The sequence below is a fragment of the Panicum hallii genome, chromosome 7, assembly GCF_002211085.1.
Source record: "Panicum hallii strain FIL2 chromosome 7, PHallii_v3.1, whole genome shotgun sequence".
Classification (NCBI taxonomy): domain Eukaryota; kingdom Viridiplantae; phylum Streptophyta; class Magnoliopsida; order Poales; family Poaceae; genus Panicum; species Panicum hallii.
The window spans coordinates 10,692,897-10,716,386 of record NC_038048.1 but is presented as its reverse complement, the minus strand read 5'-3'; the positions used below and the strand labels follow the sequence as shown (position 1 = coordinate 10,716,386).

The following is a 23,490-nucleotide window of genomic DNA, read 5'->3' as shown; positions in this document are numbered from 1 at the left end:
TGCTCTGCTCCAGAACTCCAGGGTGGAGCAACTCTGCTCTGGAGTTTTTGTGGTGTTTGGCAAGATTGGTGTTCACGGCTCCAGAAAAGAGGTTTTTGAGTGTGGAAAGACATTCTTACCCCTGTTTGTTGAATGTATGTTTGTTGAGCATGGTGAAGCATATGTAATTGTTTTTGCCGTTAATTCATCAAAGGAAATTGAAATATTCGCCCACGATACTGAGAAATAAGTCATTGTACTGATCACAATTACTAAAATATTACAAGGCCATTGTCTTCATCTAACCTTGTAACTAAACATTAGATTCTAATTCCAAGCTAGAGAAAGAGATGTCGCTATTCTATCGCGAAATCCATCCATGGTAAGAAAGCTTGCTTCAGTTGTTGAATCATCAGAGGCATGTGGTGACACTGCATACTTGTTGTACCTATCAGGGATCGTAGGCACGAAGTTAGGATCTCGATCAAAGTTAGCAAAATCCACATCACCACTTGAGTGCTCACGAATGAAATTGTGGAGGACCATAGTGGCAGCAACAATCTTTTTTTGTGTGTGCATGGTATATTTAGGCATCTTGTACAATATTTGCCATTTCATCTTCCATAGTCCAAATGTCCGCTCAATAATGTTACGAACAGACGAGTGCACCCGATTGAACTTCTCCTTTGGACTATTAGGTTCCATACCTCTATGCCACTCGGGCAAATGATATCTTTCACCTTTGTATGGAGCCAAGTATCCCGGGCGGTTAGGATAGCCCGCATCTACAACATAGTACTTCCCTTCTGGAGGATGTGGGAAGTGATCTTCATCTACCTCAAATGCATGGTACAATACACTTGTGTCATGGTAAGACCCCGGTTGACCAGCAGCCACATAGGTGAAACGCATATCAAAATCACAAACAGCAAGCACATTTTGAGTTGGAATGCCCGTCTTTCCAATGTACCTAACTTGTTCATCAGGTGAAACAGAGACACAAATATGAGTGCCATCAAGTGCACCAATGCAATCCTTGAAGTGTGGATACGCTCTTTTATCATTCCGAATCCTCTTGTGGATGGTGGGAAAATTAGGATTGGTTGGTCTCAAGTACTGTTCAGCCATCGCCACCAGACAATCTAGCACCTCATGGAATTTTCTACTAATAGTTTCTCTTGAGTGTTTGAACTTGTTTTGGCACCTCCAATTGGACTCACAACCGGAACAAATGAATAGGAAAATTGCAAGTATCTCATAAGTATTCATATGTTTGGATGGTTGTAGCCCGTACCTCTCAACCAATACATCATGAAGATCAATGAATATTTCTGTGTTCATCCGGAGCATTTTGTGACACTCTCCTGGTGTATTCAGGGTCTCTTGTAACCATCCAATTCCAGTTTGAATTGATACTCTTGGTGGAGCCTTATGCAAATACAAATCACAATAGATCTCAGCAAGCTTAGCACCTTTGGTGATAATGTCAAGAAACTGGTCACCATCATCACTAGAACTGTCACTCTCACTTTCTGACATCTGAAAATATAAGAAATTATTAAATGACACAAGCTGAATTAATGGCTAAGGGAACACATAAACAACAATCTCGAAAAAGATCATGATACATGATACAGGATACATGTTCAACAATCTGGAAAAAAACATGAAAAATGTTTAACAATCTGAAAAAAAAACACATGAAACAAGTCAAACCATGAAACAGGGAAAAAACATAGGAGCCCCACAATCTCTACTTTCCATACTTGCCCATATACTTCCTAGTAAGCCAGTTGAACCTAAACTCATTAGAAGGAAATGTCATGAACATTTCTCTCTGTTCCTTTTTCACAAATAATTCCGATGCAATGAAATATTCATTGGTCTCATAATCGGCACCACAAGCAAGAACGTGTCCCATCACTTCATCAATAGAATATTTTCCTTCTTTCTTGGAAGCATAAGAGCTAGCTGAAGTAGCCATGGATGTCACTGCCTCTTGAATGAGTAATGCAGTCCCTGTTTTCGGCTTCTTGCCTTTTTCTTGGATAAACCTTGGTGCTCTTTTGCCATTTTCATTGACAGGAGATGGATCCTCTTGTGTGCCCCCTTCATTGGTGCTATTTTGCCCAATATCAGCTGCATCCTCTGCTGTGTCTTCTTCATTGGTGCCATTTTGTCCTTCCTCAGCACTTGCCATATGCGGTGACCAATGATCTGTACCAATACTAATGATGCTACCAAAACACACTTGTAGTTCCTCTTCATTTTGGAGTCCTTGTTTTCTGAATTTTCCACAGCCTGGAATGTCCTGAAAGATGCAAAAACCACATAAATACAACCTGAAATGAACACAAAGATGCATCATGTAAGCAACAGCTCAACACTTACCGCTCTAGCTTTCTTCCACCATTCGTCGTCCATAACGATGGTGCCCTTTGTAGGACACCAACCTGTTCCTGTTTGCCTCAACAACAATTTTTTCCATGCCTTGAAATCTTCTTTCAGCTTGTCCCATTTGTTTTTTATTTGCAGCTTGCTCACCTCGATACCGAGTCTATCTTTCATCCCTTTCTCAACTTCAGCATACCCAACCGAATTCAAATACGTGTTGGGACGATTCCCTCTACGAACTTGTTCAGCAAACAATTTGCAAAGTTCCCGAGTGTTCACAGCATTCCAATCAATTTCAACCATCTAAAAACAACTTAGAAATCATCAATTTGTACTTGCATTGCTTAGGCAGCACTTTATAATATTCACCACCAAAAGATGCTACTGGAGCTTTGTGCTGTTAAAGAAAGACTTGGCAATTATAACATTTCTTTCTAGGCAGGCAGGGGAATGTTTGTGCAGTGAAGGACAAGAGCACTCACTCATCCACTAGTGACAACCCTGCTGTCTGCTAACCAGGGTTTTATTGGTTGCTAGCACCACTACTTTATGCTGCCACATGCCATTTTGACCCTTGAGGGCTTGCACATTGCAATCCTGCTGCTGTCGTTGCACATTTCATGCAATGCTGCGACGTCCTAATGTGGTTGTTAATCTCTATTGTATGCATCTAATTTCTGATGGCGATCGAGTACATAGGTTCCATGCATCAGAAAATACTAGTGGTGGCGATCGAGTACAGAGTGTTAATCTCTATTGTATGCATCTAATTTCAATGCATGCGGTGCAACAGCTCCTAGCTTACTTCACATAAAAATACAGTTAGTGGGTGCTTTAAGCTTGCAAACAAAAGGTACAAACAGGCATCAATTAATTCTATTTTTTACTAGTGATACTGATATAAACAGGCATCAATTAGTAAAAAAGAATAAGCAGGAAATGGTTCTTATGATAAGATCATTTTAATGTTAGACAATACACTGGTTTATGTTGCTTTCAAGGCAAAATATTACACGGAAATAAGACTATGTGGTACTAGCATGTGGTTCTTATAACATTTTGCTAATAATATACAAAATGCTACAAAACCCATAATAGCTTACCGAGTGTAACTAAAACCCAACACATAGGACACATACCCTGAGGAAACGGACAACGAATGCTAGACGCCTATCAGGATCCTTTGCTTCTGCCAAAACCTTCTGATGGATTAACACGTCCTCTGCTTTGTCAACATTCACATCCAGCTGATAGCTACACAGCGACAGTAGAGTACAAGAATAACATTAATTAAACATTGGAGGCACCAATGAAACAATATATGGCAGTCTAAGAAATCAGAAACAGGACCAACCATGCCGGCGGAGGGAGATATGGCGGGGGGAGACGCGGCGGGGGCGGATGCGGCGGGGGCGATGCGGCGGCGGGCGGATGCGGCGGCGGGCGGGGAGATGCGGCGGGGGCGGATGCGGCGGCGGCAGATGCGCCGGTGGCAGATGCGGCGGGCGGGGGCCGATGCGGCGGCGGGCGGGGAGATGCGGCGGCGGGCGGATGCGCCGGTGGCAGATGCGGCGGGCGGGGGCCGATGCGGTGGGGGGCGGGGAGATGCGGCGGGGGGAGACGCGGCGGGGGCGGATGCGGCGGCGGGCGGAGGCGCCGGGGACCGATGCGGGCGGAGGCGCCGGGGACCGATGCGGCGGGGGCCGGGGATATGCGGCGGGGGGGGGGGGGGTGGGAGATGCGGCCGGCGGGGGGAAATGCGGCGGGGGGGGGGGGGAGATGCGGCCGGCTGTGGGGAGCGGGAGAGACGGGAGAGACGAGTTCGGGAGAGAAGAAAAGAAGCGGAAACGAAACGTTTTCTTTGTAACGAGTGGCAGTAGCGGGTAAATTCACTAGAACTCCACGACGACGTTCGTAATAGGAGTGTTTGGAGCTGGAAACCTGGTGCTCCGTTGCTCCGATCCAAAATACACTGCCGGCTCCGGGAGCATTTTGCTCCGAAGTTGGGACGTTTGGCTGGCTCTGGCGTGCTCCCCTTTGGAGTTGGACTCCAGAGCCATGCCAAACACGCCCATACTATCCACAGATAGATAACTTGCCACCTTCGTAGCCCCTACCCCAGTCAATATCAAATGTACCTCTAGGACAACCAACAAAGACTGCGTTGCCGAGAGGGCGGATAGTTCAGCCCAAACTAGTGTGTATGGTCAGTCGTTCACAGGAACAGGAGCAACAAGCTCAGTAGCCAATTATCCAGCCCACACCTACATACATGATATATGTTCATAGCTCACTATCTATCTTGCAGGGCACGCCTGATTGAAGTTTCTTCTTACCGCGGGATGTACCTTGTATGGTGCAAAAAAAAGCGGGATGCCAACTTTTCCAGCTCTGTTTTGGCGGAGTCCAAAAGAAACTCAGTTTTGGCGGACTCAATAAAACAGCTCTGTTTTTAGCGCAAACAGAATAACTTTGCAACCGTCATCACCTAAATAGTTGGAGTGCGCCTAGACTGCAGTGTGTCACGCCGGTATCTCGCCGGCGTGAGAGGGAGGTGGGCCGGCTCCTTGCTCCTCTGTAAATTAGTAGATTAAGTTCAGTTGTTGCAGCCTGCCTGTATGGGTGCTTCTCGTTCCTTGCTGCTGTGGCTGTTGCTGTCTGCCCCGCGCTCGTCGCCGGCCGTCGTGGTAGCAAGGTGAGCGCCAATAAAATAAACTACCTCCCCTGTTCCCTCGCCACCCGAGCGGATCCTCAACTCGTCATCACCGCCCGTCCTCGATTTTGATCCGCTCGTCGTCATCATAGATTCGGCCGTCGTTGCCGCCGCGGCCGTCTTCACCGACACCATTACCTTCCGCCCTCAAGCAGCAGGAACCCACCAGCTTCCAGGCCGTCCTGCGCTTCCTCGTTCTTGGCTCCATCGATGCTTATCAGGTTCTCCACCGGCCACCACGGGGATCTATCGAGCCTTCCTCTTGCACTCCGGCGCCACTGTTCTACTTCATCCACCTCGGCGGAGAAGTCCCCTGATGCTGGTTTCGACGCCCCCTTTTCAACCCCAGCTCCTTTAAGCAGTGAGGCCCTTCCGCTTCGGCGTCCCTTCTGACATTAGTCAACGGCGACGAACTCATCGGCGTCGGTATCGTCGCCATCGAGCATATGCGCAGCGACCCGTCTCCCTTTCACCCTACCGTGTGTTGACGCGTGTTCATGCACGTGGCGGCTGTTGGTGGTGTGTGTGTCAATTTCAGCTTTGGCCCAACTCTAAGCACCTCTGGACCTTCCATCTGTAATGCTGCTTTAATATAAATATATATGAAATATCAAAAAAGCTTGCCACTAAAAGTATAATTAACCAGATGGAACCTAATCAAGTAAGTAATGCTTAAACCCCGTTTAGAAACCTCTCCTCCTAAACCGGTTCCTTGCTACAGTAGCGGGAGAAGCCGGAGCTGGTGCACGCCCAGGCCAGTTTTTTTTCTCCTAAATTTTCCAACCAGCTTCTTGCTATAGTGCTGCTGCAGCGCAATAAAAAGTTGAAGCCAAAGTTAGGAAGAGCCATGCCAAATAGGCTCGTTGTTCATAGTGTGGTTCGTGCTATTAAAGTCAATTAGAAAGTGAGAAAAGAAACTGATTGTGTGCACAAGTTGGTGACATTACTATCTATTGCATGATCAGGCTGAGATGCTGTCCGTGCGGGTGAGGTGGAGATTGGGGGCACCAGCTTCCTCATCCAGCCTTGGAGAGACACCACGTACAGCAGGCCGACCAACTGGTTCTACCACTACAAGGTCTTCATCGAGAAGATGCCTCTGTATTCTTGGTGCGAAGTGGGCGTTCGCCAGGCCCTGGGCTGCTCCTTCGACTACATCGAGCCGGTGTCCTACAAACAGAAGAACACTGAGATTCTCCAGTGTTGGGTCTGGATGTGGAGCCCGAACCTGTTGCCGCGCTCCAAGCTGACGACATTCTTCCCTGAGGGTGCCGGCTGCTCCAGTCCTGGGGTGACGGTGACTTCCCCCGGCGGTGACATGGTGGAGTTGCTGATCCACCTAGACAGGCACTTCGATTGGAGCCCGCAACCGCATCCTCGGACGCCAAGCTCCCCGGCAATGGCCTACCTTCCTCCGGCTCGCCGGACTCGGAGGGGCGGCCTTTTCTGTTCTTTAGGGACTTTCTGTGGTACCCTGGAGTTCTGGATGGCCGCTTGCCTGCGCGCTAGGCCCCCAGACCTTCCTCTACTTGTAGAGGTGTGCCGCCGCCAGCACGCCGCGACCACAACCCCGACGACAATGGCCGGCGTGACCCTCGCCGCAACTGGGCTGAGCGGTTCAACGCTCGTCGGCAGCCGGTTGATGATCTTCCGCTCCGGAGGTAGCTGGGCACTGGTGATAGGTACCGCTCCTGCTCGCCTGTTCCGCAGGGCCGTCAACATGGCGGGGGAGGGACATACTCGCTGGACTCCCGCGGTAGGAGCTGGACGCGCTCCCCTCCATCGCCAGCCAGGGGACGCGATCTCGCCTGCAGAGACGACGGAGGATGGGAGCGCCGCCGCTCGCGATCCCCGGCCTACCCTCATTCCGATGGCATCGCTGCACGTCCCGAGGCATCACGGGCCTCGGTGGACGAGCGGTACGGTGACAGCTGCTCCTAGGAGTAGAGACGAAGAAGATACTAAATAATTACGATAAATAATTACGATAGTAGTTTATTTGTTCTCCTAAATAATATTATTCTAATTTATTTTATCAAATTTTTAATTAACTTAATAATTTAAAATAAATATAACTTGCATACTACTGGAAGGCTGCGCGGCATAGGCGTGTGGCGGCTTCTCCGGCCCAGCTGAGTCTCGAGCCTAGCTCCCTGGAGCTTCTTGCAGATCAGGTGCATCACATGGACATTGATGGCCCGCCTTCTGCTAATGGGCTGGAGGACGACAGGGCTGGCTTCCTCGGGTCTCTGTTCAGGGAGATTCCACCAGCTGAGCTGTCGACTCCTGTTCAGCAGTTGCCTCCTCCTGCAGTGCCACCCTCTCGCCAACAGAGCATCAGGTCGCTTGCAAGGCCATCGTCTGTTCCGGTTTCCAGGAGAGCAACACATCTTCTGATCAGGCAACTCGATTTGGCTAGGCAGGAGGAAGCCATTGGCGATGAGGCAGTGGAGATTTATGAGCGGATGTATCAGCACCCGCTCCCGAGGAAGATGATGGCTGCTCTGAATATAGTCACCCGCATTGCCAGCGGTGCGGTGATGGCAGCGGAAGCGGGAGCCGAGGAGGTTGAAGCAGCTTAGATGTATTTGCTTGCTTGTTTCAGCTGGTGTTCTGTTTGTTACCAAATGTTAGTCTCTTCAGTTATTGTTTGGCCAGCAATTCCTAGCCTTCTGTAGCTTGTAGGGATTGGTTGTTCTTATTGCTATTCCTTATTGTAGTACCGGAAGTGTGTTGGGTACCTGGGGTAGCAGTGTTTGGGTACTGCTGGTGGTTGCTCCTTCAACCTCTCAAATGTCTGGTGGTGTAGTTTTAACTCCACGCAATTCAGTTAATAGTTTGCTGGCTATGTCTGGTGTTTCATGTTGTTCCCATGGCTAGTGCACCATTCTCGTTGTTCAATTGGAATGTCCGAGGCTTGAATGCCCTGGGATGTTGAGAGGAGGTTCTGAAGATGCTGCAAACAGCTCGCCCAACTCTTGTAAGCTTGCAGGAAACCAAGTTGCAGGACATCCCCAATAGACTGGCTGTTGAGTTCTTGGGTGGCCAGACTGTCAAACTTCTTTTTTCTTCCTGCTGTGGGGGTTTGTGGGTGTTGAGGTTTTAACCCTGTGTAGGCAGTATCTAGACCAAATCAACTAGTCGTAGGTAGCAGCACGCTGCATTTACTGCTTGCATGCAGCCCATGCACCAAGGCTTCTTTTGCTTGAAACTTGTGTCTGGTCTTGTACCCAGCGCCTCTTTATTATAACTTTGTGACTTGTCTGTCGGTGTTCTACCACCTGCCTACCGAGGGGTATACCCGAGGTAGTAAGTTTTAGATAGGGTGACGCCGAGATTAAGAACTCGAAGGTGCAAGCAACACAAGATTTAGACAGGTTCAGGCCGCGATGTGCGTAACACCCTACGTCCTGTTTAGTGGTTTGTATTGCTTTGGGTGTTGATATGTTTTGAGGGGGTCCCTGCCCGCCCTTATATATCCGGGAGGATAGGGTTACATGAATCCTAGTCCGACACCAGCCTAGAAATCGTACTCAAGTACAACTCGAGTAGCTTCCTTCTGTATCGGCTAGTTCTACTTTGCATGCGAGTAGAATACAACACAGATAAGGTATAGGACATATCCTATCTCCTTTTCCTGTATGAACTACGTTATGTATTCAGTCCCGTAGTCCTGGGTCTGACAATCCCCCGAGCTCTTCATAGCTGAGTACTGCAGGCTCCTCGAGTACTTCCGAAGTAGTCTTCGGCTTCTTTTGAAGCTCCGTCTTGAAGTTCTTCTTTGAGTACTTGGAAAAATTTCTATTATTCTGGAAGTTCCGCTGACTGAAAATCCTCTGTAGGGACACACGGCGTTGTACCGGAGTTATCCGTCACAAGCCGACATCCCCCGACCATACCACCTTCTTCCCAGCGCCACCGCTGAAGCAAAAAAGGCTCAATCGTCTGACGATCTACCCAGCGGTGAGACAACTGAAAGCGAGAACCCCCCAGCGGAGAAGGCAACTGAAGGGAAGGCGAACAAGAACAACTCCCATGGATCATCCGTGGAGTTGGTGGAAGCCTTGCTATCAGTCCCTCGGGGTCATCGGGTGGTGCGCAAGCGTAAAGCAAACATAGTCGAACCCACCAGGTATGGGGTCGCTGTCTTGTAGAATTATCAAGTCTTGTGTTTGTTGGATGCTAACTTTGTCTGTGTTGCAGTCCTTCTTCTTCCCCACCCGACCCCAAGCGCCGAAATATGGTTGGGACCACATTTGCTGAGATGATGTTCCAGCAGCTGGTTCTGTAGAAACTGCTGGGACAGACCCGTCGGCTACATCTGCAGGAGTCATGACTATTGCCGTGGCGGGTAACTCGCTGGGGCATCCCACACCCTCGGCTGGTGTGACCCCGCCACCGGCAATGAGTACCGTGGTTGTAAAACCACGGGCACTAAGACTGAAGAAGTCCGGCATAAAGAAATCCAAACTGTAAGTGCAGCTTCTTGGTCATAATGTATCGTTTGTTTTTTCGACTTGTTTGATGATGTATCTGACTCTGCTGTTAGGACTTCGTCTGTTTCGGGGTTGGATGAGACAGAGCCTATCTCGGCTACTCCAACCCCTGAGCCGCCAGCCCTCGAGGATGACACGACGCTGCCCGACCCACCACCTCCCGAGCCCTAGCAACTCGAATCCAGCACTGGTGGTGGTGAACAAGTCGAGGCCACCAATGCCGCTCCTGCGGATGGTACAGGTAAGTGTCTGACCCCCTGCGGCTAACTGCTTAGATCGCAGACTTCGTGTATTGAACGTGTTTTCGACTTGCAGGTGCCCCGCAGCCATCAACTGAAGAGGCTACGGGTACTTCCAACAGCCCTGGAGCTCTGCTGATGTCCGAGAGAGGATACAAGAACATCATCACCAAAGATCGGTTGAATGATCTTCTCCTCACGATCGATAACATGAGGTACTTCCAGAAGACCTCCAAGGAGATGTACAAATTTACCCTGGTAAGGCATGACTGCTCTTCTGCCATTGTGTTTTGTCGAGTTGTGTCATCTTCTCAGTCTTTCCCCTATATAGGATGTGGCCAAACGCTCTCAAGAAAAATCTGAGAAGCTGAAAGCAGTCGAAAATGGCCTCCAGGAGCTCCAAGTGAAGGATCGACGCATCGAAGAAGCACTCCGAAAGAACATTTATCTTCGCAAGGAGCTCGACAAGCTGAAGCAGGAGCGGACACGGGAAACATGGCTACTCAAGAACAACGTCCATAATCTTGAGAAGTCCAACTCCGAGCTCCAATAATAGCTTAAGGAACAGAAGAAAGCGCATCAAGGCAAGTCCCTTCCTTGATCGAGTATTTTCTCTAGCATTTGATCTTGTGTTCTGAAACATTATCTTCACCACAGAGGTTAAGAAACTCTTAACTTATAAAGAAGAGTTACTTACTGACATGAAGAATATGTTGTATCGCCGTACAGATGATGTCGGGAAGCTGCAGAAGGTGATCACCGACACTGAGCAGCAGTTCGTCGAGTGCCTTCAGCAGATCAAGATGCTAGGCGAAGAGAAGGAGCAGCGCCAAAAAGAGCTGGAGGACCTAAGGGTGGCTGCCCAACAGCTGGTTGAAGTGGTGGACCCGCAAGATGATGGCACAACAGACACGATGCTCGATCGACTCTGCGGAGCTCCACAGAAAGTCCTGAGCTTCATCGCCGAGGCCCCCAACATATATGTTAGCCATGACTTAGGTCTTGTGAAGTCATTTTAGTCCAAGGCTCGACTACAAGTACTCGCACAGGGTGTAGCCGCAGACTACTCGGAAGAGCAGTTCAGCGAGTACCTTCTAGAGGCCAGGCCTGTAGCTGAAAAGATAGTAGATAGTATAGAACAGGATTGAGTTATTGTTAAAACAAGTACTCTTCTCCTTGTAATATATCTATCAATGTTGTCCATACTATCATTGCCTTATGATTTATGGATTTCCATCCACGTTCATAGGCTAAATAGTAGACACTACCCCGGGTGCAACGACCCTGGGAGTAGTCGATAAAGCTCCTCAAGTGAGCTTGTCCAACAAGTTAGATAGAATCCGATCGAGCAGATCTAACCTGTTAGGAAAAAAACGCGATCACCATTGCAACTATCATGCTCGTAGCAAGTAGTCGATACTACCCCGGGTATAGCGATCCTGGGAGTAGTCGATACAGCTCCTCAAGTGAGCCCGTCAAACAAGTTAGATTGAGTCCGATCGAGCGGATCTAACCTGTTTGGAAAAATGCGATCATCATCGCAGTGACTATCATGCTCGTAGCAAGCAGTCGATACTACCCCGAGTGCAACGACTCTGGGAGTAGTCGATATAGCTCCACAAGTGAGCTCGTCAAACAAGTTAGAATCTAATCGAGCGGATCTAACCTGTTTGGAAAAACGCGATCATCATCGCAACGACAGCTATGCTTATGGCAAGAAGTTGATTTATATAAAACTTGAACATGGCCATAGCCTCCGAATTTTAATAGAAAATTTACATTCCTGATTCTGTGGCATGTGGCCTCCAAATTGAATCGAAAAAATACCGCCTTGGCACTCAAAGAATAGCTATCACAGCGTGTCTTCTTATGGGTAAAACTTGCGTAGGCTTTGTACGTTCCAGGAGTTTGGGACGTCTTGATCCTCGGGGTATTGAAGTCGATAAGACCCCTATCTTATAATCTGCTTGATGACGAACGGTCCTTCTCACCTAGAATTGAGCTTGTGTAATCCTGACTCGTCTTGGATGCGGCGTAGGACCAAGTCGCCAGTACTGAATGACCGTTCTCTGACATTGCGGTCGTGATATCATCGGATCCCCTGTAGGTATCATGCTGACTGAACAAGAGTAGTGCAGCGAGCCTCTTCGACGGAGTCAAGCTCTAGCTGCCTTGTTTCGTCCGCCTCGCCTTCATTGTACATTTCAACCCTTGGAGATTTTCACATGATGTCAGCCGGTAAGATTGCCTCGGAGCCGTAGACAAAAAAGAACGGTGTTTGTCCTGTGGCTTTGGACGGCTGAGTCCTGAGCCCCAGACGACATGTGGCAACTCGTGAATCCACTTTCCGCCTTTCTTGCTGTTTTCATCATAGAGTCTTTTATTGAGGCCCTCGATTATCATGCCGTTCGCCCTCTCGACTTGACCATTGGCTATTGGGTGTGCAATGGAGACATATTTGACTTCGTGCACGTATTTTCACAGAACTCCCAAAACTGGTTAGCCGTGAAATTTGATCCCAGGTCCATGATGATGTTATTCGGGAAGCCGAAGCGATGCACGATATCGGAGATGAAATCAACGACTCTGTCTCGTGTGAGCTTAGTTATCGGCTTGTATTCGATCCACTTGGTAAACTTGTCGATTGCCACCAATACGTGGGTGAAACCACCTGGTGCCGTTGTAAATGGCCCAATCATATTAAGGCTCCAGCAGGCAAACGGCCAGGGTATGGTGATAAGATTGTGGGCTAGGACATGAGATTGCTTGCCAAAGAATTGGCAGTTTTGGCATCTCCGCACCAGGGCCTCAGCATCTGACACTGCGGTAGGCCACAAAAACCAGCTCTCTATGCTTTCCCAACTAGAGTTCTTGAAGCTGCGTGGTTGCCGCATACGCCCTCATGTATCTCCCGCAGTATGTCATAGCCATCTTCTCCCTTGACGCACTTCATGACTACGCCTGATCGTGCGCCACGCCGGTACAGTTTATTGTCGACTAGGACAAAACCTTTGCTTCTGCGCATTACATAAGCTGCCGCTATGCTTTTTGTGTCCATCCCCGCTAGTAGTCTTTGGTCCCGGATGAAGTCGATGTAAGTTTCTCTCCAGTCCTCGCCGAGCATCATAACCTCCCGATCGGGCTTCTGAAAACCGGTATCAGTGGTTATCTGAGGTGCGGACTTGATGGATGGTTGCTTCAGCTCCTGAACGAAAACTCCCGCTGGGACTTATGCATGGGTGGATCCCAGCTTTGATAGTGTATCTGCGCTGACATTGTGTTCCCGTATCACGTGATGAATCTCTAGTCCGGAAAGTTTATTTTGTACCTTGCGCACTTCTTGTACGTAGGCGTCCATTGTCTCCTTGTTGCAGTCCCACTCTTTGTTGACTTGCTGAATGACCAGAAGTGAATCGCCGTATACAAGTAGTCGCTTGATGCCTAGTGATATCGCCAAACATAGCCCGTGAAGCAAGGCTTCATACTCGGCTTCGTTATTGGATACCTCCCAAAGGATCTGGAGGATATACTTTAGTTGTTCGCCTTTCGGGGATACCTCCCAGCATCTCTGCCATCGAGCTTGAGAGATCCATCGAAATACATGGTCCAGTGCTCTGGCTTGTCGACTGGAGTTGGAATTTGGTTCTCTCTCCACTCGGCCATAAAATCGACTAGAGCTTGAGACTTGATTGCAGTGCATGGCTTGAAGTCAATTGACAGAGCCCCTAGTTCCACTGCCCACTTTGATATATGTCCCGTGGCATCCTGATTGTGTAGAATATCCGCCAACGGAAAATCCATAATCATAGTGATCTTGTACTCGTCGAAGTAATGATGTAGCTTTCTTGATGTAATCATTATTGTGTTGAAGTAATGATGTAGCTTTCTTGATGTAATCAGTATTGCATATATAAGTTTTTGAACTGCCACGTATCGTACCTTAGATTTGGAGAGTACCTCGCTGACAAAGTACATGGGCCTCTGCACCCCAAACGCATGGCCCTTCTCGCTGTGCTCGACGATAATGGCACTGCTGATGACATGAGTTGTTGCCGCAATATAAAGTAGTAGATCTTCTCCCAGCAGTGGCGCTGTGAGGACCGGAGGTGACTGTAGGTGTTGCTTCAGATCCTGCAGGGCCCGCTCAGCCTCTTCCGTCCACTGGAAATGTCCTGGCGCTTCAGAAGTTTGAAGAAGGGTAGTCCTCTCTCCCCGAGTCGGGAGATGAACCTGTTCAGGGCTGCCATACATCCTGTTAGTTTCTGTACATCCTTGATTGTGGCTGGAGCCTCCATGTCGGTGATGGCTGAGATCTTCATAGGATTAGCTTCAATTCCCCGGTTGCTGACAATGAACCCGAGCAATTTCCCTGATAGTACTCCGAAGACGCACTTTGTTGGGTTGAGCTTCCATCGGAACCTTCGTAAACTGTTGAACGTTTCTTCCAAGTCTTTGATCAGGTCCTCAGGATTCCTGGTCTTGATGACCACGTCATCCACGTTGGCCTCAACATTCCGATGCAGCTGATCAGCGAAGCACATTTGAATTGCGCGGTGATAGGTTGCACCTGCGTTTTTCAACCCGAAAGATATTGTTTTGTAGGCATATGTCCCGAACAGGGTGATAAACGCGGTCTTTATTTGATCTTCCTCCTTGAGCGCGATCTGTTGGTACCCCGAATAGCAGTCTAGGAAGCAGAGGAGTACATAACCCGCCGTCGAGTCGACAACTTGATCAATGCGCGGTAGCCCGATGTGGTCCTTTGAGAATGCTTATTGAGATCGGTGTAATCAACGTACATTCTCCATTCATTGTTCTTTTTCTTTACAAGGATGGGATTAGCTACCCACTCTGGATGGATTACTTCTTTAATGAAGCTAGCCGCGAGGAGTTTAGCTATTTCCCTTTTGATTGCCTCTCGTTTGTCTTGAGCAAACCTGCGAAGGCGTCGCTTTTTGCGCACAGCTTGTGCATGTACATTTAGGCTATGCTCGATCAGTTCCCTGGGCACCCGTGGCATATCCGCTGGTTTCCACGTGAATATATCTCTATTAGCCTGAAGGAAACTGACGAGCACGATTTCCTATTTATTACCTAAGCCTGCACCGATGACAGCGATCTTAGATGAGTCGCCCTCCTAGAGCTGGATAGTCTTGAGGGCCACGTCGCCAGTCGACTGGATGCTCGACTTGCTTGCCTTCCTTGTTGGTATTTCCAACCCTTGGGACCTCTATTTAAATCAAAGCTCACAGCAGCTACCGGGATCCAGTCGGAGCCCTAGCACAAACAACCTCAAAGGTGTGAGTGTGTTCATCCCTCCCAGTGTAGGCAAACCACTCGGTTATACCTGAGAAACCACTCGGTAGGTGGTGGCTTTCCAACAATTGGTATCAGAGCCTAGGTTAAGTATCCGTTGGATCAATGTCTCCATCTAGGAAGCCCGTTGGGTCTAGGCATGGCTCGAGGGAGAGCAAGAAGCCGGTCGAGGGCGAAGAGGGTCTCCATGGGAAGGAGGACTTGACACCCAAGGACCAGCAGCTAGAAAACTCAAGGCGGCAGGTGAAGAAGGAGAAGAAGCCGGTCGGTGAGAAAGATGCGGGGGTCATCGTCGAATGACTCTATATTCTTGCGTCGCCACCGGAGATGTCCCTCCCCTTTCCTGCGTGGGCGGAGCTACGAGGATGGGGACTGGCCAGCCGTTCAGATGGTAGTGAAGGTGTCGAGTGGTGCAAAGTACCCGACGCTGATGAGATCCAACTACACCCACTGGAGCCTCGTCATGAAGGTAATACTCCAAGCCCGCAACCTCTAGGACGCCATCGAGTATGGCAATTGCGACTTCCAGGAAGATTGCATGGTCAGAGAGGTCCTTATCCTCTCAGTGCCGCTAGAGATGGTGCCGCGGGTGGCCAAGAAGCAGTCAGCTGCAGATGCTTGGGACGCCATCAAGACGACGCGCGCCGGCAGCAACAAAGTCCAGAAGGGCAGGGCCCAATAGCTGCAGAGGGAGTTCGAAGCCATGACATGTCACAGCAGCAAGAAGGTGGATGACTTTGTTCTGCGCCTGTCCATCCTCATCATCAACCTAGAGGAACAAGGTGAGGAGATGGAGGAGCAGCGAGTAGTTGAGAAGCTCCTTCAGTCGGTGCCACCTCGGTTCAACCACCTGGTGACTTCCATCGAGACGTCGCTGGACATCTCCTCCCTCTCACTAGAGGAGGTGACCAGGCGTCTGAAGGCATATGAGGACCGCATGGACCGCGCCGACATGAATTGCGACTCGGGCAAGCTGCTATATGCAGATGCACTGCATCGGCGAGATCGTGAGTCAGGCGAGGGCTCATCCAGGACTAGAGGCAGCAGGAGCCAGCAGCGGCGCCCGCCGCCTCCAAAGAAGAAAGCAGTCGAAGGCGGTGAGGTGAGGAAGCCACCGCGCGACGACACCTGCCACAACTGTGGCCGTGCTGGCCACTGAGAACGTGAGTGCAAGCAGCCTAAGAAGGGGCAAGCGCACCTGGCCTAGGCAGAAGAAGAGCCATGCTTTTTCATGGCACAGGTCTGTGTGGAAAACCACTCGGAGGAGCAGCAAACCGAGTTGTTTTCTGTACAGGAGGCTAAGAAAGTAGTCGGGATGGTCAAGAAAGCGGCTGATGAGTACTCGGGTGACCATGGGGTCAACCGCAAGTCTGCTCCCCTGCCTACGATGATGGCTACTACGACTACTTGCATCGAGGAGCCTCAAGCTCAAGCCTACCTTGGAAAGGGTGGGGAAGATGAGTTAGTGGAAGGGTTGTACCTAGACATAGGGCCCACCAACCACATGACGGGGTGTAGCGACGTCTTCTCCTACCTCGATCGGGCCATGCGCGGCTCGGTCAAGTTTTGTGACGGGTCGGTCGTGGCAATCCATGGCTGTGGCACCATCATCTTCTCCAGGAGGAACGGGGAACACAAGGCCCTAGATGGGGTCTACTACATCCTGAAGCTGTGCAACTCCATCATCTCAGTTGGGCAACCCGACAAGATCGGGTCCAAGATTCACATCGAAGATGGTGTCTTGCGGATCCATGATCGTGAGAGCTGGTTGTTGGCAAGAGTTCCCCGCAGCGGGAATAGGCTGTACATGCTGCGACTGGAGGTCGCAAGGCCGGTCTACCTCACCACACACTGTGGCAATGATGCCTAGCGGTGGCAAAACCGGTTCGGGCACGTCAACTTCGGTGCCCTACAGCAGATGGGGCGGGGTGCGCGGGCTGCCACAGCTGGCTCACATTGAGCAACTGTGTGATGTCTGTGTCACCACCAAGGATCGACGCGCCCCCTTCCCCAAGCAGGCAAAGTATAGGGCGGACAAGCCGCTCAAACTCGTACATGGCGACTTGTGCGGCCCCATCACGCCGGCGACTCTAGGAGGCCGACGCTACATCCTGCTATTGGTGGATGATGCCATGAGGTATATGTGGACTTCTTTCCTCGCAGAGAAGAGCAGCATGCCAGAATCCATTAAGAGGATCCAGACGGCTACAGAGAACAAGTACGGGAGGAAGCTGAGGGTGTTCCGCACCGACAACGGCGGCGAGTTCACATCAGCATCCCTCACCGAGTACTTTGCTGGCTAGGGTGTGGAGCGGCACCACTCGGTGCCTCACACGCCGCAGCAGGACGGCGTGGTGGAGCGGCACAACTAGTCAGTGGTGCCAATGGGGCATGCCTTGCTGAAGTAGAGGGGCATGCCAGCCATCTACTAGGTAGAGGCGGTGAGCACGGCCGTGTTCCTCCTCAACCGCTCAACCACCCGGGCCCTCTCCGACAAGACGCCATATGAGGCATGGCATGGAAGCAAGCTGGCGGTCCAATTCCTATGCACCTTTGGGTGCCTGGCGTACGTAAAGGAACTTGGGCATCGCGGCAACTGGAAGACTGGTCGACCCCAGGCGTCTTCATCGGCTACGAGGAAGGAGTCAAGGCCTACCGGGTGCTGGACCCAGTGACACAGCGCGTGTGCACTATGCGCGACGCAGTGTTTGATGAAGATCACGGTTGGAACCGGTCGCAGGAGGAAGATGGTAACACCAGGTGCAACTCCGACTTCATCGTCCAGTACCTAGTGGAAGCTACAGTGGCTGCGGAGGAGTCAGCTACTCCCTCAAGTGCTTCTCTGACTACCCCTGGTATGTCTTCAAGTACCACGAGCTCTACTTTGAGTACTTCTAGGGGTGAGGCGACTCCCCTGACTGCTTCCCCGACAACCTCCACTCCTGCTAGTGCGACTTCAAGTGCCTGAGAGGGCAGTCCAAGTACTCGTGAGGCCCCTCCAAATGCTCGCGAGGGTACCCCAAATACTCGTGAAGCCACTCTGAGTGCTCGTGCGCGTACTCCAAGCACTTGAGAGGCCACTCCACATACTCGGGAGGGTACTCCAAGTACTCGAGTGGCCAATCCAGGTGCTGATCCACTTACGAGTGCTGCTCCAAGTTCTTCCCTGAATTACGGCAGCAAGGACTCATGCCTTGACAACGACCACGACGATGCCCCATTGCGCTATCACATAATGGAAGACCTACTCAGTGAGCCACACCTAGGCCTTGAGCAAGTGGAATTCGAGGAGGCGGAGTTGATGCTCACCAGCACAGGGGTGCCAAGCTCCTTTGCTGAGGCGGAGCGGGAGGAAGCCTAGAGGGTGGGAATGCGCGATAAAATCAACTTGGTTGAGCACAACAAGACTTGGGAGTTGGTTAAACTCCCAGCTAGGCACCAGGCCATTGGGCTAAAGTGGGTGTTCAAGCTGAAACGTGACAAGGCCGGAAAAGTCATCAAGCACAAGGCACGATTGGTGGCGCGCAGCTTCGTTTAGCAGGCCGGCATCAATTTTGATGAAGTATACGCGACTGTGGCTCGCATGGAGTCGGTGCGAGTGCTTCTGGCTCTTGCAGCTCAGGAGGGCTAGACTGCCCACCACATGGACATCAAATCAGCCTTCCTAAATGGAGACCTGAAGGAGGAGGTCTATGTCAAGCAGCCCCCCAGGTTCGTCGTCCTAGGGGAGGAAGGAATGGTGCTGTGACTGCATAAGGCCCTCCATGGCTTACAACAGGTGCCGTAGGCCTGGAACGCAAAACTTGACTCGACGCTCAAAGCACTCGATTTAAAGCAGAGCGTGCACGAGCACGCCATCTACAAGCGGGGTGATGGCAAGCACGAGGAGCCACTACTAGTCGGTGTTTACGTCGACGACCTGGTGATCACCGGATCATCTGAGCAAGCCATTGACAAGTTCAAGAAGGAGATGAAGGGCCAATTCCAGATGAGTGATCTTGGGCTTCTTTCTTTCTACCTTGGCATAGAAGTGCATTAGGCTGACTCCAACGGAGCAGCCAAAGGGCCAGGCAAAGCTAAAATAGCTGCCGCGCGGGTACTGTAGCAGCAGAAATCTCCTTCCAACGGGACAGCTAAACGGGCCAGCCAAAATCGCTAGTGCTCTGGCCGGCAGCCATCACGCTGCTCCATCTCTGCTAGCATGGCCCCACGGCCTACCAACCCGGACCCACCACCATTTACTACAAGAGGAGAAGGGAAAGTAGCTTTGCTGTTGGATTCACTCGTGATATGGCTGGGCAGGCAACTTGCCGGGGGCAGGCAAAGCCCCGGATGGCTGGCCGAAATGGCTTGCGCCTGTTGGAGTCAGCCTTAGGAGGACGGGCACATCACTGTGAGCCAAGCACAGTACACCAAAATGCCCATGGAGGAAAGGCTGCGCGTGAGCTGCGGCACCACTGCTCCGGAAGTCGACTCCACCAAGTACCGGCGATCAGTCAGAAGCCTCCGGTATCTACTCCACACGTGACCAGATGTGGCCTTTGCGGTTGGGTTTGCGAGTTGTTTCATGGAGAGGCCGACTGAAGAGCATATGAAGGCGGTGAAGCGCATCCTCCGCTACATCAACGGCACGCTCAACTATGGCCTATGCTACGACAAGTCGACCGAAACAACTCGGTTGACTGGCTATAGCGACAGTGACCACGCCGGCGACATCAACAACCGCAAGAGCACTAGTGGCAACCTCTTCTACCTTGGGAAGTGCCCGGTGAGTTGGCAATCACTCAAGCAATGAGTGGTGGCTCTGTCATCATGTGAGGCAGAGTACATTGCAGCTATCGCGGTAGCAACTCAAGCAGTCTGGCTCGCACGACTACTCGGTGAACTCATGGGAAGGAAGGCCGAGTGCGTGGAGCTCATGATGGACAGCAAGTCGGCACTGGCACTGAGCAAGAATCCCGTCTTCCACGAGCGGAGCAAGCATATCGAGTTGAGGTACCACTTCATTCACGACTGCATTGAGAAAGGATTCATCAACGCCGACTACATCAACACCAAGGACCAGCTCGCTGATGTCCTGACAAAAGCACTCGGGCGAGTAAAGTTTTAGGAGCTGCGATCTAGAATCGGGATGATCCAAGTACCCTCGAGTAAGGCACACAAGGCTTAGGGGGAGAATTGTTGGGGTTTTAACCTTGTGTAGGCAGTATCTAGACCAAATCGACTAGACGTAGGTAGTAGCATGCTGCATTTACTGCTTGCATGCAGCCTATGCACCAAGACTTCTTTTGTTTGGAACTTGCGCTTGATCTTGTACCCGGCGCTCCTTTACTATAACTTGTCCCCTTGGGACATCTATTTAAATCAAAGCTCACAGCAGCTACCGGAATTCAATCGGAGCCCTAGTGCAAACAACCTCAAAGGTTTGAGTGTGTTCATCCCTTTCAGTGTAGGCAAACCACTCGGTTGTGTGTGAGAAACCACTCGGTAGGTGGTGGGTTTCCAACAGTGGGGGCGTTGTACTGGCTTGGGATGCTGATCACATCTTAGCTGAACAGCTCTGCTAAATGGGCTTATTCAGACGAACCTGAACCTTATCTACCAAGCACAAGATAAAAGCAGCCTGAACTTGAACCGGCGCTAAATGGGCTTATTCAAACGAACGCTTGATCTGAGTGAGCTTCTGGAGATTGCTCTGCAGAACCAAAAGGACGCTTGGAGCAATGAAAGGGACAACCCTACTCTAGAGTAGCCGCGATGTGCCCGCTTCAAGTTCGAACACTTCTGGTTTAGAGTACCGGCTTTCTTAGAGACGGTGACTGCAGCTTGGTCCCAACCGGTTTCATGTGTTTCGCCACTAAACATGCTGCACCACAAGCTTTGCAACACTGCGAAGGCATTGCGTGCATGGAGCAACTCTCTGTTTGGTGAAGCTTTGCTGCAGTTTCACATGGCTCAGGATATTATCCTAAGATTGGGTATAGCACAAGACCACAGACAGCTCACTGATGAGGAGAAGGAACTGCGCGAGGCTCTGAAATTACGGGTACAGGGGCTGGCAGGCAATGTTCCAGGATAACCTGGTTGAAAGAAGGAGACACCTACACAAAAGTTTTTCACCTCAATGCAAATGCACGACGTCGGAAGAATTTTATCCCAAGTTTGAAGGACCCAAATGGGCTCATCTTGTGGTCCCATGAAGAGAAGGAGGGGTAGATCCTGTGGCATTTCACTGCCACTTTGGGGACCAGGGAAAACCGAACATGCACTTTCAACTGGGATGATTTGGAGCTAGAGACGGTTAAGCTTGATGGTCTGGACGAGTTCATTGAACAAGAAATCTGGGCAGCCATTTCTCAGATGCCTGCGGAGAAGGCACCGGGGCCGGACGGTTTTACTGGGGATTTCTATAAAGACTTGCTGGCCAATCATAAAATCTGATGTGGTGTCTTCTTTTCATTGCATCTACAACCTCAACACTGGCCCCTTGCCTTAGCTGAACAACGCCTCTATCACCCTTCTGCCAAAGAAAGAGCTTGCGGAGATGGTGAAAGATTATCGCCCAATAAGTCTGATTCATTCCTTTGCCAAGATTGTGATGAAAGTGCTCGCTCTCAGGGTGGCACCAGCAATGGACAATCTGATTTCAAATTCCCAAAGCGCTTTCATAAAAAAAAGTGTATATAGGACAACTTCCTGTATGTCAGGAACTTGGCGAGAGCTTATCATGGAACCAAAACGCCGGCTTTGCTACTGAAAATGGATATTTCGAAGGCTTTCGATTCAGTTTCTTGGGAATAAATTTTTGAGCTGCTGCAAAGGGGTTTCCCATCGAGATGGAGGAACTAGCTGGCACTTTTCTTCTCCACTTCTTCATCTTCTGTTCTGCTCAATGGGGCTCCTGGGCCGACCATTCATCATCAGCGTGGACTTCGGCAGGGGGACCCGCTTTCTCCCTACCTTTTCATTCTAGCCATCGACACTACAAAAGCTTTTCCATCTTGCCACTGAAGATGGATCCCTCTCTACACTCAGGGGCCCGCATGCAAAGCTTTGGTGATGCAACTGGACTTAGGATAAACCTGGAAAAAAGCTCTGTGGCAGCGATCCAGTGTCAAGGAATCGACCTGGATAGTTATTGGCAGCCTTCCCGGGGCAGCGGGTTGGTTTTCCAATCACTTACCTGGGTATACCGATCGTCCTTGGAAGGCTATGGCTGGCACATATCCAGCCGGTGCAGGACAAGGCGCTTGCGAAGATGGCTGGCTGGCAGTGCAAGTTACTTAACCCGGGGGGTCCTGGTCAGATCGGTGCTGAGCTCTCTGCCAGTTTACTTGCTCACAGTTATGAAGCCACCAAAGAAATTTATCAAGAATTTTGACAAAGTCAGGCGAAGTTTCTTGTGGGCTGGAAACCAGCAATTGCATGATGGTAAATGCAAGGTGAGCTGGGCAAGGCTGCAGCGACCAATTAAGCGAGGTGGACTGGGGATCACGAACTTGGAGTTTTTTAATCGTGCTCTCAGGCTACGTTGGCTTTGGTTTCAATGGAAATACCCGGACAGACCATGGCGGGAATGGAGCTACCAGTTGACGAGGTTGATATCGCTCTGTTTGCTTCAGCAACGAGAGTAACAGTCAACAATGGCCGGACAGCAAGGTTCTGGTGGTCAAGTTGGTTGAATGGAAACACCCCGGCTCTGCTCTTTCCGTTGCTTTTCAAGCACAGCAAAAGGAAAAACAGAACAGTAGCCGAGGCAATGTTGGAAGAACAATGGATACAGGACATTTCACATGATCTGACCGTTCATCTCTTGGATGAGTTTGTCCGTATGTGGGGGCTGATTGATGAAGTCAACTTTGATGCAAACAACCTAGAATCAGACACAATAATTTGGACAAGAACTGCATCGGGAGAGTACTCCGCAAAATCGGCTTATGACATGCAGTTTGAGGGCGGGCTGCTGTCTTTGTTCCCAAAGATGGTCTGGAAGGTGCAAGTTTTTTATGTGGCTTATGTTACAGAACAGGGTGTGGACAGCTGATCGGCTTTTACTACGGGAATGGCCGAATTGCTACTTCTGCCGGCTGTGTTCCCGAAGTTTAGAGACTGCCATACACCTGTTCACGGAGTGCCCGGTTTCCTGCGCTATTTGGAGCTCAGCACCTGGAGCCTTTGCCCTGCCATGAACCCGGCGAACTGGAAGCCGCCATGTGACCTGACCAGCTGGTTCTTTGATCTAGCTGGGAACTCCACAAGTCCGGAAGCAAAAGGCGCTCGCTCTCTGGCGATCCTAGTGACCTGGTCACTCTGGTGTGCAAGGAACCGAAGAATTTTCAATGACAAAGTGAAG

At 50.4% G+C, this 23,490-nt stretch overlaps 2 protein-coding genes across 2 annotated transcripts; one reads left to right on the top strand and one right to left on the bottom strand.

The window, feature by feature from the left end:
• Positions 1 to 1,732: 1,732 nt before the first annotated feature.
• Positions 1,733 to 2,676, bottom strand: LOC112899228 (L10-interacting MYB domain-containing protein-like). Its single transcript, XM_025967612.1, has 3 exons — positions 2,456 to 2,676; positions 2,365 to 2,374; positions 1,733 to 2,290 (listed from the first exon to the last, which is right to left on the bottom strand). The coding sequence occupies exons 1-3, from the start codon at positions 2,674 to 2,676 to the stop codon at positions 1,733 to 1,735; spliced, it is 789 nt and encodes a 262-aa protein (XP_025823397.1).
• Positions 2,677 to 22,704: 20,028 nt separating this feature from the next.
• LOC112900482 lies at positions 22,705 to 23,181 on the top strand. Its single transcript, XM_025969343.1, has one exon. The coding sequence runs from the start codon at positions 22,705 to 22,707 to the stop codon at positions 23,179 to 23,181; it is 477 nt and encodes a 158-aa protein (XP_025825128.1).
• The last annotated feature ends 309 nt before the right edge of the window (positions 23,182 to 23,490 follow it).

Excerpts from the sequence above, each read along its gene's own strand:
- LOC112899228 (XM_025967612.1), bottom strand. The coding sequence starts at position 2,676 with ATGGTTGAAATTGATTGGAATGCTGTGAACACTCGGGAACTTTGCAAA.
- LOC112900482 (XM_025969343.1), top strand. The coding sequence starts at position 22,705 with ATGGCGGGAATGGAGCTACCAGTTGACGAGGTTGATATCGCTCTGTTT.